Here is a 17,249-nt window from a genome sequence, read left to right as displayed (position 1 = left end):
GGTCAGCCATACCTCACCTGTTATGCTCTCTTCTGGCCCCATCTAGCACTGTCTAGCACTGTCCTCCCGTTGGTCATCGATTTGCTCGAGCGGGCACCAGTAACGTCTCACAACAAATTGTGAGACTTGTGGTTACTGTTTTTTGGCATATCAAATACGCCACAGGGAGCTTGCCAGGCTCTACCATGTGGGCGAGATACTCTCGGTAGCTTGCCGGGCTCTCCGAGAAGGGCAGAAGTCTCCACAGCGGATCCCAAGCTGCAGGGACCCAGGAGCACCTCCGCCCCAGAGTGGCCGCTTCCAAGCCCCATCATTTATTTAAATTTTTAAAAATTTTTTTCTGTTTTTGGTCACACCTGGCAATGCACAGGGTTACTCCTTGCTCTGCACTCAGGAATTATTCCTGCACAGGGATTACTCCTGGCTCTGCACTCAGGAATTACTCCTGGCGGTGCTTGGGGGACCATATGGGATGCTGGGTATCAAACCTGGGTTGGCCGCATGCAAGGCAAATGCCATACCTGCTGTGCTATTGCTCTAGCCCCCCATCATTTATTTTTAATCTCAGAAAATCTCCTTAACCCAACAAAGGGGATTCACAAAAACAAGAACCCCAAAACTTATACTAACAACACATTTATTGGTGATAGCACTATAGCACTGTCCTCCCGTTGTTCATCGATTTGCTCGAGTGGGCCCAGTAACGTCTCCATTTTGAGACTTGTTACTGTGTTTGGCATATTGAATACGTCACAGGGAGCTTGCCAGGCTTTGCTGTGCGGGTGAGATACTCTCGGTAGTTTGCTGGGTTCTCCGAGAGGGGTGGAGGAATTGAACCCGGCTTGGCTGGGCCAGCCACATGTGAGGCAAACGCCCTACTGCTGTGCTACTATCGCAATGAAAAATTTTCTTCGAAGACTGTAAGCAGAGTAAAGATGTTTTTTTTCTCAGGGATCCTATTTTATATCATATAAGTGGTCTGCCAATGCAATATGGCAACAATAACAGAACTGTAAGAGACCTAGTGATGCAAAGGAAGAAAACAATGGTTCTTGTTTACAGTTAAGGTCATCTTTTATGGACAAAAATCCCAAGAACAAGAAAGTTACTAGAAATAATAACTGGGTATATATGTGTTTCAGGATATGTTACCAACATCCAGAATGTAACCATACTTCTATATGGTGATATCAAAGAATTCAAAATTGAAATTAAAAAAAACTTCAAAATACATCAACAACTTCATAATAGTACCCAAGACCAAGTTATTTAGGCATTAATCTAACAAAATATGCATATATAAACTAAAAAAAAGGTAAAAAAAGGTAAAGGCCCTCCCGTTGATCATCGATTTGCTCGAGCGGGCCCAGTAACGTCTCCATTGGAGACTTTGTTGTTACTGTGTCTGGCATATCGAATACTCTCGGTAGCTTGCCGGGCTCTCCGAGAGGGGCGGAGGAATCGAACCTGGGTCGGCCTTGTTGGCCGCTTGTAAGGCGAATGCCCTACTGCTGTGCTTTCTCTCCAGCCCATATAAACTAAAAGGAGAACAAAAAGAAAAACTAAGTGCATGGACCCAACCTGGATTCCATCCCTGACACCAAACGGCCACCTAAGCACCCTGAGTGTGACCCTGAGGCCCCCCAAGGACCAGCAGGCTGGCTGGACACTGTAGCACATCCTGGGGCCCTAGCACAGAGCTGTCAAAAGTCACCAGGAGTGGCCCCAGGGGCTACCAAATACAGCTTAGGAGAACATCCAAAGCCCCCTTCCCCAAACCCAACATGTTGGCAGGACTTTTCATTTTTTGGACATGACAAGCTGATTGTGAGATTTATATGGAAGAATGAAGATACTAGAATAGCCAAACCCCTCTGAAAAGAGATAGTGAAGTTGGGAGACTCAGTCACACGGCTTATTCTCAGATGACTGTGAAGCACTGGGCAGGCGAAAGACATCAACGTGGCCTATCCAGAGCCCAGAAGTTAAGTAGACATGAGCCAAGTCGTTTTCCACAAAGGTGCAGGGGAATCTGAGTGTTTTCTCCTCGGTAAGCAGTGCAGAGGAGCCACTGGTGGGAATGCAACAGGCCGTTTGGAAAACAGCACGGCAGTATTTTAGACATTGGATTGTTACTTGCCATAACAATTAGCAGCCAGGAACTGGAGCAATAGTACAGTGGGAGGGCACTTGCCTTTACATATGGCAGACCAGGGTTCGATCCCTGGAACCCCATATAGTGCGCCAAGCCCTCCAAAAGTGATCCCTGAGAGCAGAACCAGTACTAAGCCCTGAGCACAGCTGGGTGTGGCCCCCAAACAAACGAATAAAAGACTTAGAGGTCACGTCCCCAAAGAGTTGAAGTCACATCCCCACAAAAGCCTGTACATGAATGTTAATTATGCATGTCAGTGAAAAACTGGAAATAGTTTTTGTTCTTCAGCTCGTGAGTAGATAAACTCTGCGGGGTACACAGTGGGAGACTGGTCATCAGGAAACATGGGAAAATAGCTATGCCCTGACTACGTGGATTGGTCACAAAGGCCTTCTGCTGTATGAAAGAAGGTAGACTTAGAAGGACAAAGATGTATTGTTCTACTAATATTGACAAGGTAAAAGACAGGAAAGAGACTTCTTCCTGACAGCGGCAGACGTGAGGCGTGGGGATGGGCCACAGAGGCAGAGCAGGAGGGATTTGGGGGGTGATGTGTGATGAAACTGTTCAATGTCTTGATTTTCAAAGCTCATAAACCTGCAGAAGCAAACAGTGGACTTTTACCCCCTATGTGGGTATGTATCTCTTTAAAAAGGGCCAGAGAGATAGTACAGTGGGTAAGACGCTTGCTTTACATGTGACTGATCCAGATTCGATCCCTGGCATCCCATATAGTCCCCCGAACCTTCCAGGAGTGATTCCTGAGTGCAGAGCCAGGAGTAACCCTTGAGAATTACCAGGTGTGACCCCGAAATAAACAGACAAACAAAAAGAAAAAAATGAACAAAATTGTTTCTAGCTCATAAGCTGCAAATACTACTGGTTTGGTACCATTTTCTAGGACTTATGCTGGACCTTGGAGACACAAAGATAAATAGATAATCACTTCCTTCAAGGAGCTCAGAGATCAGATTCTGGGGAGGGCAAGGCATGACCCCAAAGGGTGGGATTGTGGTTGAGGGCCCCTGGGGGTGGGGCTGGCTCGGAGGCGCTCAGCTAGCCATGAGGATGCTGTGGTGCTCAGGAGGGTGAGACGGGGACCAGACCTGCTTCCGGAGCAGAGTGTGTCCACTGGGGTTTGAAGGATGAAAGGGAGTGACAGACTGGACTGTTGGCTGTGGTCATTCCTGGCAGGAGGACACAGGATAAAGGTTCCTGCAATCTTCAGACACCAGAAGGATGTTTGTGTGTTGAGGATGAAGGGATTGCTACTGACCGGTGAGAGTTGACTGGGAGGGAGGGTACGAATAATTCGCCTGGTGGTGCTCAGGGCTTTCTCCTGACTCTGGGCTCAGGGATCACTCTTGACCATGCTCGACAGACCATACACAGTGCCAGGATTGAATCACCATCGACCACCGGCAAGGCAAGAGCCTTACCTCCTGTGCTAGCTCTCTGGCCCAAGGGCATGGCTGGATTTCATCTTGGAGACATTGGGGTCTTTTAAATCCAAGCAGTGAGATCCCTGTGATTAAAATACAGAAGGTGGTCCAGAGAGGGAGACGGGGGAGTGGCAGGAAGCAGGGGCAAGGGTCCATCTGAGGGATGCGAAAGCCTGGGGCAGGCGGACTGTGGAAGGAGGCCAGGTTGGAGGGTGTTTGGGTGTTACAATGGCTCTACTGCATGTCCGGACACTGCATATCAGCACCTTAGCCATTTCCCCACTAAACTGGCTTTCCTTGGCACTCTCCTTCCGTGCCAGCCTCAGAGGCTGCCCGCTGACCCCATCAAATGACTCCCTTCACCATAACCCTCACTACATACACTCTTTTCCTTTCTCTTAGAAGGAGAATCTTGCTTATCTTTTTACCTGTTTAAGGTCTAAGCATTGGGCTCTGATATCTAAGTCTGACTCAGTCACTATTTCTTTATTTTTTTCTTTTATCAAAATGACCTTAACTGAATTAATTATCTTCATGTGCCCTGATTTCTTAATGTGTAAAATAGGAATAATAGTACTTTATTAGAACCTCCCCTCCCCTTTTCTTCCCTGAATCCAGGGCCTTATTCATAACCCTCTGGGTCCCAGTCTTCTAGGCCTTCTAAGCTTCTAATTTGACACATAGTAGGCAGTTAATAACATTTCTTTTAAAAAGAAATTTCTTCGCGTTTCAAGAAAGAACTTACCCACCTTCGCCAGCAGAGGGCGCACATCACGGTGTAATGTCTACATCACAAAGAGACGTTAAAACCGATTGGGACACCAATCAGGGTGCAGAGGTCCCTCCGGGTTTTGGCCTCGAGTGTGCCAGGCCGTGAGAGGCCAAGCCAGTGCCGCAGATGGCAGGACAAGCACTCCAAATAGAAGTCCAGGGAGCTATAATTGTATAATAAAGTCAAAGAGGAAAAGCAAAGGCTAAACCACTATGCATGATTACATATTCTAAAGCTGCCTTTGCTCCTGCTTACTCGGGGCATTGGACAACAATGAGGAGCTGGCCATACAAGCTCTAAAAAGGGACTCAGCAGAGTGGGAGCTTGGAGGAGCAAGTGTCTGGCGTGCCGGGGGAGCCCACGAACCCACTCGAAGCCTTTTTCTTTGTGCCCTTTTATGTGTGTGCCAGGGATTGTACCCAAGTTTTGAGCACACAAGGCATGTATGAGCCACATCCTGGATCCCTGTGCTTTGGTGTTGTGTGTGTGCATGTGTGTACGCATGTGTGCAGATGTGTATGTGTGTGCGCGGGTATGTGCACACGTGTGTTTGTTCATGCATGTGCACGAGTATGTGTGCATTGCACATATGTGTACTTGTGTGCAGGTTGTGTATGCTTGCATGTGTGTGTGTACGTGTGCATGCAGGTGTGCGTGTGTGTGTGTGTGTGTGTGTGTATTCAGGGAAGAAGGGGATCCAGGCTCCCAAAATGCACTGTGTCAGGCTTTGCAGGGAGCTCTCAGTCTGGGGCAATCAATGGGACAGAAAAATAGTGAGTATATGGACAGGCCTGGGGTATGCAGCCATGGGAGGGGGAAAGGGAACAGGAGAATCGTGGAGGGGGCTGAGGTATCCTCCTGCCCTCAGTGATGAGACATGGGCAGAGGGTGGGGACCCGCCTGCAGAGCTCCGGGCGATGCTCCTTGGGGTTAATGTCCCAACCCCAATGGCTGCAGCATTTCATTCAAGATACAGTTTGGTGTGGCTGGACAGGCAAGCACAGGAGAGGGGGAGATTCCATGCAAGCACACACGTTGGCCTAGTACCTCCACCCCCGCCAGCCTGGGTGGCCTTCTCTGCTCTGTCTCAGTGCAGTCAGCAGCTGCAACCCCCTCACTCTGCAGTTCCCTAGAGACCTCAGTGCCGCCCGCTGTGGCCACCACTCTCACTGAGGAGAGGAGCAGCCGTGTGTGTGTGTGTGTGTGTGTGTGTGTATTCTCCGTGCTGGCCCGCGAGTGGAGGCTCCATGAGTGTGTGTCTGGGAGTTCAGTGCAAACCCTTTTTCCTCTTCTTCTGGGAGTGTCTGTGGAGCCTGAGCCTCCCCCATTCCATGCAGTGATCTTCAGCCAGAGGTAGCTCTAGCATGATGACCCCAGGGGGTAAGATGGGGGAGGAGGGTGCTGACAGACATATGCCCCAGAGCAAGGCAGGGACAGTCCCAGCATCCTGGATGTGGATTCATGGATTCGCTCCTCCTGGCATGTCCCGTTACCCAGAGGGGCTCCTACACGCTGGGTCTGTCTCCACTATATGCCCCCCGCCCCCAAACTGCAGGTTAGTTGGAGTGGTCTGCCTGGAAAATCACTAAGAAGTGGGAGAGGGGCAGCGAGGGGCACCCAGGGGGCTATGACTGCCTACCACTGTCCTTGCCTGGTTGAGCTGGGAAAGACCACGCCCATGAGCTAGGGTTCAAGCCTGGCCGGAGAGAAATAATGAAGAGGGAGTGGATAGGGGTGGACAGGAGGGGCCTGTCACTGCAGGTCACAAGGCCCACCCCACCTGGACACCAGGTCCAAGGTCCCAAGGTGGAGTCCAAGATTGATGGCCCACAATGGGTGGGGCTCCGAGCCCAGCACTCGGGGGGGTTCCACCAGCATTTCTGGGTGTCACCCACAGGGTCCAGATGAGGCTGGCTCGGGCAGGGCAGAAACTGAGCTCTCTCGAATGTGCTCCTTTGAAGTCCTCCTGGGGAGCTTCCCCAGACCTCTGGCTGTCCCCAGGCATCCGCATTTCCATCACAAGGTTGCAGAGGATCAGAGGGGAAGACTGACCACTCAGAGGGGCCTTGGCACAGCTGAGGGGGGGGCGTGTAGCAGGGCAGGGCCACCCAAACCGGTCAATCCACGCACCTTTTAAGTGTATGCTTCTGCCTGGGATGGAGTCTGTGGTCCCAGATACAGAAGTGCTGGAGATCCCACCGTTTCCTCCCCCATCTCCATCCCTCCTTCCTGCCAGCCCTTTCCTGGGCTCCTGCAGGACCGCTGTCCTCCCCCCCTGCCCAAGGCGGCCTCTGGGGACAAGGCTCAGGCCCCGTGTCTCTGTCTCCAGGGTCAGTATAAACTCTGGCCCCAAAAGGATGGACAGAATCAATGATAAATCAGTAGCAACAATAAATACAAGGGCGTGGGTGAAGACTGAGCAGAAGGAACTGGAGGCCAAGAGCAGCCCAGGCCCCTTCTCCTGGACTTCTCCAGAGGGCAGAGTCCCTCTAGCGCCCCCCACAGGAGAGTGTGGGAAACACATCCATCTTACCCCACATCATCCACACCAGTCCCCTTCTTGCTGCGGGCCACCAGCTTTCTCCAATCACCAGGCCAACAGGATTTCCCTGCCTCCCGGCCATGGCACAAGCTGACACCTCTGCAGAGAGTTTTCTGCTCTGCAAACTTCCAAACTCTACTCAAATGTGACTTCCTCTAAGAAGTCTCCCTAGGTGGGGTGGGGTGGGAGGTCCATCGATGTGGGCGCTCAGAGTTTCCTGGGATGAAATGATTCTTCCCTGGGACCCTTAGCTTCCCCAGGACTACAAAGCTGTGTTTAGTAGAGGCCAAATGACTGCATTTGCAGAAGAGGCAAAACTGGGCTGGGGGACTCTGACAGGATACAAAGCAGGGTGGCATGCTCTAGACAATATTTGATGGGCATCACAAAGTGGCATTAAGGTATATGGTAGGCATTCAAGTAGTTGATTGTTGACAAACTAGTGATTTGATGCTTACCTTAGCAGTAGCTCTCATTAAAAATAGAACAACAACAACAAAACCAAACCCTCACAGGTTCTGAACCGACAGTGAATCTACAGCAAACAGCATGGCTACTTTGCCAGTGTGCCCTCCAGACTTGGGCTCCACTACCCAAGGGCACATCTCTGAACTGGGAAGTGATCTGTCCAGGACACAGTTCTCTGACTTGTCAGCTCATCACTGTTGGATCCTGGAGGATTGACGGCACCCCTGAGAGGGGACTAACAGGAAAGCTTCCCCAACGCTTCCCTTCCCCCCAAGGAATGGCTGGGGACCAGGCGATGGGGAACCGGGAGAAGAGAAGGACATTTCAAGAGAAGGACACAGCCAGGAAGACAAAAGGCGGACATCAGGGGGTCCCCAGGTGGGACATCAGGGAGTTACCTTCCTGACAATAAATGGGGGTGCTCTCAGGGATGGGGGAAGCTTCTCAAGAGGAGGTGCTCCTGGTTGAGACAGCTGAGCAGGCTGCCCAACGTCCCTTGGAGGCCCTTCCCCAATTCTCAGAGGCTCCCTCGCCTCAGAGCCACCTTTACCTCACAGCCACTCTCACTTCAGAGGCACCCTCAACCTCAGAGCCACCCTCACTTCAGAGACACTCTCACCTCAGAGACACCCCACATCTCTGAGCCACTCTCACCTCAGAACCGCCCCACATTTCAGAGTCACCTTCACCTCAGAGGCACCCTCACCTCAGAGTCACCCTTACTTCAGAGACACTCTCACCTCAGAGTCACTCTCCCTTCAAAGGCACCCTCACCTCAGAGACACCCCACTTCTCAGAGCCACCCTCACTTCAGAGACACTCTCACCTTAGAGACACCCCACATATCTGAGCCACTCTCACCTCAGAACTGCCCCACATTTCAGAGTCACCCTCACCTCAGAGTCACCCTCACTTCAGAGACACTCTCACCTCAGAGCCACTCTCCCTTCAAAGGCACCCTCACCTCAGAGACACCCCACTTCTCAGAGCCACCCTCACTTCAGAGACACTTTCACCTTAGAGACACCCCACATATCTGAGCCACTCTCACCTCAGAACCGCCACACATTTCAGAGTCACCCTCACCTCGGAGGCACCCTCACCTCAGAGTCACCCTCACCTCAGAGCCACCCTCACTTCAGAGACACTCTCACCTCAGAGACACCCCATATCTCAGAGTCACTCTCACCTTAGAACCGCCCCACATTTCAGAGTCACCCTCACCTCGGAGGCACCCTCACCTCAGAGTCACCCTCACCTCAGAGCCACCCTCACTTCAGAGACACTCTCACCTCAGAGACACCCCATATCTCAGAGTCACTCTCACCTTAGAACCGCCCCACATTTCAGAGTCACCTTCACCTCGGAGGTACCCTCACCTCAGAGTCACCCTCACCTCAAAGCTACCCTCACTTCAGAGACATCCCACGTCTCAGAACAATCCTCACCTCAGAAGCACCCTCACTTCAGAGCCACCCTTACCTCAGAGTCACCCTCACCTCAGAGGCACCCTCACCTCAGAGCCACTCTCCCTTCAGAGGCACCCTCACCTCAGAGACACCCCACATCTCAGAACCATCCTCACCTCAGAAGCACCCTCACTTCAGAGCCACTCTCACCTCAGAGCCACCCTCACCTCAGAGCCACCCCATATCTCAGAGGCACCCTCAGCTCAGAGCCACCCTTCTAGATTAAAGTGATCTTTTTTTTGGTGGGGGGGGTGTCACACCCAGCAATGCACAGGGGTTATTCCTGGCTCTGCACTCAGGAATTACTCCTGGCAGTACTCAGGGGACCATATGGGATGCTGGGAATCGAACTCAGGTTGGCCGCGTGCAAGGCAAACACCCTACCTACTGCGCTATCGCTCCAGCCCCTAGATTAAAGTGATCTTAATGCTAGACTTCTGTCAGCCTTTCTAGAATTCTGTGACCCTAAATACAAATAATCCAAGCAGGGGACCCCGATAAGCCTCTTACCCTGACCCACTGGTTCAGAACTCACCATCCTCCTTGCTCCCCTCCTGTAGGGGTCACCTCCTTCCCCCACAGCCCCAGTGCTTGTCCTCTCAGCCTCTCACACCCCTGAAATGCAGTTTCACTCCAATAGCCAGGAGGTGAGGGAGCATCAGAGGGGGTGGCCCCTCCTCTCCCGCTCCTGTCTGGAATACTGCCCAATTCTCTGAAGCTGGATTTCTGCCCGTGCCCTTCACCCAGCAGCCTGCCGCCTGCCATGAGGCACAGATGTAGCATGGTGAGACAGGGGATGCTCGGGACCCCCAGGTACTGGGGCAAACACCTGGCTTGGAGAGTGGTTCCAGCAAGTCCCCCCACGTGTCTTCCTCCAGGGTCTGGGGTGTGGGAGGAGACAAGATACCAGTGGTCGCTGACCCCCTCAAGGAAGTCCCAGGTACCCTCCCAAGCCCCCCAACCCTTCCTGCCCCAGGCCCGCAGGAACAGAAGCGTCACTTGCAAGAGCAGAGGCTCTGAGATTATTGCAGACTTTATAGAAAACTGCCCAAGGGGTACAAGAGTTTGGGGGTGGGTAGGAAGACTGACCTCAAGCCTGGACAGTGAAGTGGGGAGACTTCCTAGGCAAGAGTCCCCCCATGCCTGCCATTCTGCCTGACCGAGGGGTGGGAGTTGGGGAGGGCAGTCCCCTCCCCTGTCCCCACTTGTGCTTTGGGATCATGCAGAAGGCAGAGGCCAGAAACGTGGGTCTGCACAAGGGGGCTCGTGCCTGAGTTGCCGGGGCACCCCACCATCTTCCAGAACGACTGTAGTGGGGGTGATGCAAATCCCCGCGGTGGAAGAGTCTCCAGGCTGGGTTGGAGCCAGGGAGCAGCCCCCAAGCCTTGGGCACCCCTGAGCCCCTCCCTCTTCTCCAGGGGACACCCACCTGACCTGACCACCAACTTTCCTTCCGGCTGCTCCCTATGTCTGTGGGAATGTGCCAGTCGGGCCCCTGGAACCCATTCTGCTGGAAGGAAAGAGAAATTAATCCCTCCCTGGAGCCTGAGCCGGGCCCAGGGGTGGGAACCGGGTACAAGCAATGGTGTAGCCAGACCCGAGAGAGAGGACCTAAGACTGGGGAGGGCGGAGGCCGGAGTCAGCAGCAAAGTGGGGACAAGCACTGAGTATTAGAGACAGCGGTGGGCGCGGATCCCCCGAGGGCTGGGAGACACAAGGCAGCTGGTCCTCACGCCTGAGTCTAAGAAGGGTGGAGCGTGCCAGCGCTGGGGTGGTGGGTGGTAGGAAACGTCCTCCGACTGTGGGGCGCCTGCCCAGGGCACCGCAGGGTGGGGGTCTCCACGCAGGACGGAGGCCTGGGCGGTCCAGGCGGAGATCAAAAGCGCTGAGTCCACGATCGCCTTCTGGTGGCCGCTCCAGGGCTCCAAGCTGGAAGGGGCTGGGGGGTCCCGTGCTGTGGGGGCGCTGACGTTCCGGACCGCGAGGTCAGCGCTCAAAGGACTGCGAGGGCTGGGTCCCGGGGCTAGTGCATCCTCGGACCGGGTCTCCGGGCGGGTCCCGGCAGGGGGCGGGGTCTTGGGTGGTCCGGGAGGGTGCGTCTGGGGTCTTGGACGGCGAGGTCTCTCCGAGGAGGCTGCACCGGGGGAGGACCCAGCTCGGGGGCGTCGCGGCGGGGGCGGGCGCGGAGCAGCGCCACCGGGGGAAGGTCTCAGGCGGAGTCCCCCACCGCCGCGCCCCAGAGCGCCGCGCTCAGAGGCCCGAGCCCGGGGAGGTGGCGCGGGAGCCGGCGGGCGCGGCGGGCGCGGGCGCGCGGCGCGGGTCGGCGTCCTGCTCGTAGCGGTAGTGGTACCCCTCCATCTGGTCCCGGCAGGCCTCCCGCAGGTTGCGCATCCAGCGCTGGATGCCGCGGCGGTTCAGGTAGAGCACCATGAGGAAGATGAGGCCGATGAGGGCCAGCACCAGCCCGAAGAAGACGTACGAGGCCTCGAGCTCCGGGCCGGCCGGCTCGGCGTCCTCGGCGCCGCAGCTCAGGCTCGCGTCGTCCAGCTCGGCCAGGGGCCGGTCGAGCAGCGCGCGCGGCGCGGCGCAGCGCAGCCGCCGCCAGTCGGCCACGCGCTCGGTGGCGTTGCGCAGCCAGGCCAGCAGGGGGCGCGCGGCGCAGTCGCAGCGCAGCGGGTTGCCGGCCAGCAGCAGGCGCGGCGCGGGCCGGCCGCCGGGGCGCTCGAGCGCGCGCAGCTCGTCGGGGCCCAGGCCGGCCAGCGCGTTGCGCCGCGCGTCCAGCTGCTCGAGGCGCGGCGGGCGGCAGGCGGCCCAGCGCGTTCTCGGCCAGCCCCAGGCGGCGCAGCTCGTGCAGCGGCGCCAGCGCGGCGTCCAGCGCGGCCAGCAGCGCGGGGCCGGCGCGCGCCAGCGCGTGCGTGAGCTGCAGCGAGCGCAGCGCGGGCAGCCCGCGGAAGGCGCCGGCGCCCAGCGCGCGCAGCGGGTTGTGGCTCAGGTCGAGCGCCGCCAGGCTGGGCAGCCCGTCGAAGGCGCCGTCCTCCACCACCTCGATGTTGTTGTGCGTGAGGCGCAGCGCCGTGAGCAGCGGCAGGCGCACGCCGGGCGCCGCGGGCTCGGGGTCCCCGTCGGCCGCGCCGCCGGCGAAGGCGGCCGCGCGCAGCACCGTCAGGTTGGCGCCCACGATGGTGAGGTTGCGCGCGTCGGGCGGCACGTCCCGCGGCGGCTGCCGGAGCTCGGCGCCCGGCGCGCAGCGCAGCAGCAGCCGCGGGCTGCCGAAGCAGTAGCACTGGAACGGGCAGGGCGCGGCGGGCCGGCTCAGCGCCGCCGCCACGAGCAGCAGCGCGGGCAGCCGCGGGGCCATCGCGCCCGCCCGCCGCGCCCTCCCGGGGGCCGGGGGGCGGCCGGCCGCGGAGGGGCGCGGGGGGCCGAGTCCTCGGTCCGGAGCGGCGGGCCGGCGAGGCGCGCTCCGCCGCCGGCCGGCCGCGCGCGTCCCAGGCGCCTCGGGGAGGGGGTCCGACGGGCGGGCGGCCGCTCAGCGGGCAGGGCCGGCCTCCGCCCCGCGCGGACTCCGGCTGCCGGGGAGAAGTTTGCCTCGCTCCCCGCCCCGGCTGCCTCCTCCTCCGGGCACGTGCGGGGCGGGGCGGGGCGGGGCGGGCGGGGACGCCGGGCAGGTGGGTCGGCCCCGCGGGCGCGCGAGGGCTGGGAGGACGTCCGAGCGCCGCGACCCGGCGAGGCCGAGAAAGTTGCCCGGCGCCCCTACCCCCTCGCTCCCCTCCTCGGCCGAATCTTGGGGCTCGGGAGCGGTTGGAGAACCCCCGAGCCTGGGGGCGGGGGTCCCTCTGCCACCCTAGTGCCTTTAGACCCGGCGGTGCTGGCACCCCCTTTGCGCAGGCGGGACCCGCGTTTCCGAAGCCCAGCCTGACCTGAAGTCTGTCCCCCAGCCCGATGCTCGCCCCGTTCCGGGGCTGCTCCCTGGGAAGTGCTTCCTTCTGGTCTCCTCCTCCTCCTCCAGGCGGCCCCCGCCTTCTCTGGCGCGGGGACCCAGAGGTGGTAGTGATTCAGCGCCCTGCCACCTGGGCCCGCCTGCCCCAGCTCTGGGGGCACCCACGCTCTCGGGGCTCTTCGGACACCACCCCCCTCCAACCCTCTTCCAGGCCTCCACCTCTCTCAGTGGGGTGTGGAGGGGGCGGGGAGAAGGGGCGGGGAGAAGAGGCCTGGGACCCCCAAGGCTAAGGAGAAAACAGGTTTTGGATCTCAGAGGACTCCAGGGCTGGGTTGGTGGGGGCTGCTGCTATGTTTATAGGTTTGTTTTGTTCTCTCTCTTCTCCCCTCCACCCCCCCAAACCCGGAAGGTCCAGACATGATTTAAAGAGACAGGCTCCCGAGAAAGGCACGCTCCTTGCCTTGGCATGAATTATTCAGGCTGGAGCTGCAGACACTTGATCTCTGAGCCATTCCGGTGTCAGCAGAGCGGGCTGGGATAGAGGTTTCCTGCCCCTCCACCCCCCAGGAATTAGTCAGTCTCTCCTGAAGTAGGAACTCGGGCTGACTCCTTCCCGGGGCTGATATTTAAGAGATTGACCAACAGATCAATAGCACTTAAGGAGACGAGGCAGACCCTGGGAGACCCGGGCTGGGACCAGGAAGAGGACCCAGGACTGCTTGGGTTGGTGAAGAACGATTGCCCCTCCCACGCCCCCCCCCCCTGTTTTTCCAACCCTGTCCTGCGGTCCCTGATGTTGATAGATGAGACCTGTAAGCTGCCTGTGTAGGACTGAATGGGGTGCAGGAGAGGGTGCCGGGATTTCTACATAAACAGACTAAGGGGATCTGCATGAACCCCATATGCTCATGCTCTCTGGGGGGTCCCTGCGACTGGGGAAGGCACATTCAAGCTGCTGCCTGGTTCCAGGCAGGCTCAGAGATGCTTCCTGCGAGGCTGTGTAGCTACGTTGGTCCAGGAGCTCCTAGGAGCAGAAGCCTGTGTCTGCAGAGGCACAAACACTCCCATGCTCACCCGTGACTGCTGCCTGTGTCCCAGATGGGCCCTGGGCCTGCTCCCGACAGCCCAGGCCCTGGTGTATTTTTTTCTTCTATGGACTCAAGTGTTCTCAGGAGACACCACCTTTGGGGTCAGGCCTTGAGTTACCTGTCCGTGTGGGCTCACATCAGCTCCAGGCCTCAGTTCCCCCAAGAGAAAGGGAAGGTGTGGTGAGTATTGCAGAACGAACAAATGAGCAGGAAGGTCTCTGCTTTTCTGGCTTTCCTGGAGAACCCCTGCAGCCTCCAACCTCAGGAGGCAAAGCCTCCTCCCTGGGCCTTGAAGGCTTTGGCTTCTGAGACCCCCGCCCCATGAAAAGAGCTGGAGGGCTACAGGGGGCATCCATTGATGTGAGACCGGCTGGTTGAGGAAAGGAGATCTGGAGAAGAACTAGAGTCAGCAGAGAACAGGCCGTGATCGTGTTTTGTAAATGGGAAACAGGCCAGAGGCCAGCGACTTGCCCTGAAGCCTGAGTTAGTCCAGGGCTTTGATGGGGGCCTTAGCCAAGGGAGTGGCTGCATCTTAGTGGGCCCAAAGTGGGGGGTCGGAGCCGTAGTCAAGCAGGGAGGACATTTGCCTTGCACACAGCCAACCCAGGTGCCAGCTCCGCATCCCATAAGGCCACCTAGCACTTCCAGGAGTGATGCCTGAGTGCAGAGCCAGGCGTGACCCTGAGCATCACCAGGTGTGAAGAGGGCCCACAGGGAAGCCTTGTCCCCACCCGGGGAGCTGAGCCCCAGAGCACTTCCCTGTGGCTGCGGTGACTTTGGACCCTTCTCTCCACATCCACGCTGTCAGCTCCCACTTCTGCCGAGTGAGTGGCTTCCGAGTTGCTCCCTCCTGCTTCCCTCCAAGGGAAAAGTGACTGGAAGGTGATTTGGGATGTGGAGGCTGTTCCCCGCTGGGAGCCGGGGGCCTTGGAACCTGCCCGCCCTGCTGAGCCCTCATCATGGGAGTCTGGCCTGCACTGTGCAGGGCTCAGCTCTGGACCCCAAATCTCTCCCGTGCTTTCATCCTCCCGCCCCCAGCCCAGAGAGTCCTGCGGGGTAGTGGGCATCTCTGCCCGCTGATGTCTCTGCTTTACCGTCTTGGGTTCGGTTCCCTTGAGAGGAACAGCTTCTCTCCTCTGGGGGTTGCTGGCATTCGGTATGCAGTAGGCACACAGTAAATGCATGCCCCTGCATCAGAGGATGTGCATTGATTCTTGGATGCATCCTGTGCAGTGAGTGTGTCTTTCCCCAGCCAGTCTGTCCCACTCGGGCTGCTCTTTCCCCTTGACTCTCATCCTTCGCGGATTACTGAGTGTCACTCCTGCCATCTCCAGGAAGCCCTCTTGGCTTCCTTCTTTGGATTGGTTGTTGTTGCGGTATAAAGGAACTACTCAGAAGTACTGAGTGACAGTACCGGGAATGCTCAAATGGCCAGGGCCACATCTGGGCATTCTTTGGGGCTCGTGCAGTGTCCAGGATCAAACCCAGGGCTTCATCCTGCAGACCTGTGCTGTCCCACCGGAGGCCACCTCCCCAGGCCCCCCTCCGGTGTCCCTGTCACTGGGGCTCAGAGCTGGTCTGATTTGCTCTGTGGATGCCACCCAGTGGGAGCTGGCACGGAGGAGGCCCGGCTCTGCCTTGCCGTGAGGCTGGGTGAGGCTCGGCCAGGAGCCTGTGCCGCCCGCCGGAAGGTTAAGTGGCTCCCCAAGGTGGCGGAGCAGTGGGACGCAAGCCAGCAGCAGCTCCGGTGTCCTCTCCCTCCGCCTCGGCACTCCCTGGCCCGGGCTCCCTCTGAGGGGGCCGCCCACAGGTCAGATGGCTGTGGGCACAGGGCCCTGGGGCGTCCAGCCGGCCGGAGGCCCAGCTGAGGACCCCCAGATCTGCTGTGCTCGGGCCCCAATTCTCCCACTTCTCCAGCAAAGTCTCTCAGCCCTGCTGAGATGCTCTCTCCTCTCTGCACCCCACCTTCCCTTGCCTGTGTCCTCCCTACTGAGAGCTCCCCGGGCCCCCTCCCAGGGCCCCCTGCTGTCACCGAGGGCCTCTGTGTGTGCCTAACATCCCGGGCAATGCTGTAGTTAGACATAATTAAAGTCCTGGGCTCAGCTCTGCTGCCCCCAGACTAGCTGTGGGCATGGAGGGTCTGAGCAGCCCTGGAGAATGAGGGAGCCCCCTGGCCCCTTTGGGCTGGGGGTGAGAGGGGAAGGTCCTACTTCCCTTGACTGTGCCTCGCTCCCCAGCTGGGAGGTGGGCTGCCACGGTCTGGATTGGGTGGGGTGTCTTAGGTCTGATTCTGCATCAGCCTCTCTGATTTGCTCCCCCTCCTCTGAGATTCCATGAGGAACAGCCCTGCAGGGTTGAGCTCGCTTTTGGAGGGTGGAGGAAAGTGCCTGGAACAGGCAGGCAGGGGAGGCCCCCGCTTCTCTTTTGAGTCAGCTGAGAAGGGAGCACTGGACTGCGAGTCACTGCTATTTGCTCCTGTTTCTCCTAGCTCCCAGCGTGAGCCCCTGAGAAAATCCACAGACCCCAGATTCATTTCTTCCCTGGAGACAGCAGGGGCCAGGCTGGCTCTGAGGGTCAGGGGGGCAGCGACTCTTGAGTGACTGCCATTCAGCGCCCTCTCCTCCCTCTGTGCAGGACCCTGGTTGGGGGCTTTAGTCAGTGGACTGGGGTGGGGGGAGTTTGGAGATTTGGGTGCTCCTGCTCTCCCATTCCTTCTCTCCCCTCCCTCTCCTTCCCATATCTTCTCCTCCCCTTCCTTTTCCCTCACTCCTTCCCCTTCCTCCCCTTCCCCTCCCATTCCTTCTCTCTCCTCACTCTCCTTCCCATCCCTCCCCTCCTTTCCCTTCACTTCCTTCCCTTTCCTTTCCATGTATTTCTCCCCGTCCCCTCCTTTTCTCTCCTTTCTCCTCCTTCCCCTCTCCTCCCTTTCCTTCCCCTCCCTTGCCCTCCCTTCCGAAGGTGGAGGTCAGGACAGGCCAAGGGCAGTGAGGCCTATTTCAGTGGAGGTCTCCTTAAAACTCAAGACTTCAGCAGCTTACCGTGTAGCTGGGCAGGGTGGGAGCATGCCCGGGGCCCAGATTCTTGGCAGTGGACATTAGTGGACCCACTGTTCAGTGTTGTTTGGAAGACAGGATGGGCATTTCAGTGGGTTCTGTGGGATTGCTGTGGGGTTAAGTGTTGTGTTGGGCTCTCCAGAGTGATGACGGAAGGGGGCCTGTAGCTGAGGCTTTCCAGTTCTCTGCTTGGTGCTCACTGCCCCGTTCCAGGCAGGCAGCTGGGACCGAGGGATGGGGGTGAGAGAGGCAGGGGACCCCCCGTATGCATCTGGGAGGGACTTTTATTCAGCTTCCTGAGCATGCCCTTGGGTTCCAAG

At 57.8% G+C, this 17,249-nt stretch overlaps 1 protein-coding gene across 1 annotated transcript; it reads right to left on the bottom strand.

Annotated features, from left to right (window-relative positions):
* Positions 1-11,095: 11,095 nt before the first annotated feature.
* Positions 11,096-12,257, bottom strand: TPBGL (trophoblast glycoprotein like). The gene is given in 2 exon segments (XM_056115879.1): positions 11,096-11,642; positions 11,644-12,257. Coding segments are annotated over 2 exon segments (1,107 nt in total). The 5' UTR covers positions 12,207-12,257; the 3' UTR covers positions 11,096-11,098.
* Between the last annotated feature and the right edge of the window lie 4,992 nt (positions 12,258-17,249).

This window comes from Sorex fumeus, unplaced genomic scaffold (genome assembly GCF_029834395.1).
Source record: "Sorex fumeus unplaced genomic scaffold, SorFum_2.1 ptg000030l, whole genome shotgun sequence".
Classification (NCBI taxonomy): domain Eukaryota; kingdom Metazoa; phylum Chordata; class Mammalia; order Eulipotyphla; family Soricidae; genus Sorex; species Sorex fumeus.
The sequence above is the reverse complement of the archived record's forward strand: the minus strand, read 5'-3'. Positions and strand labels throughout refer to the sequence as shown.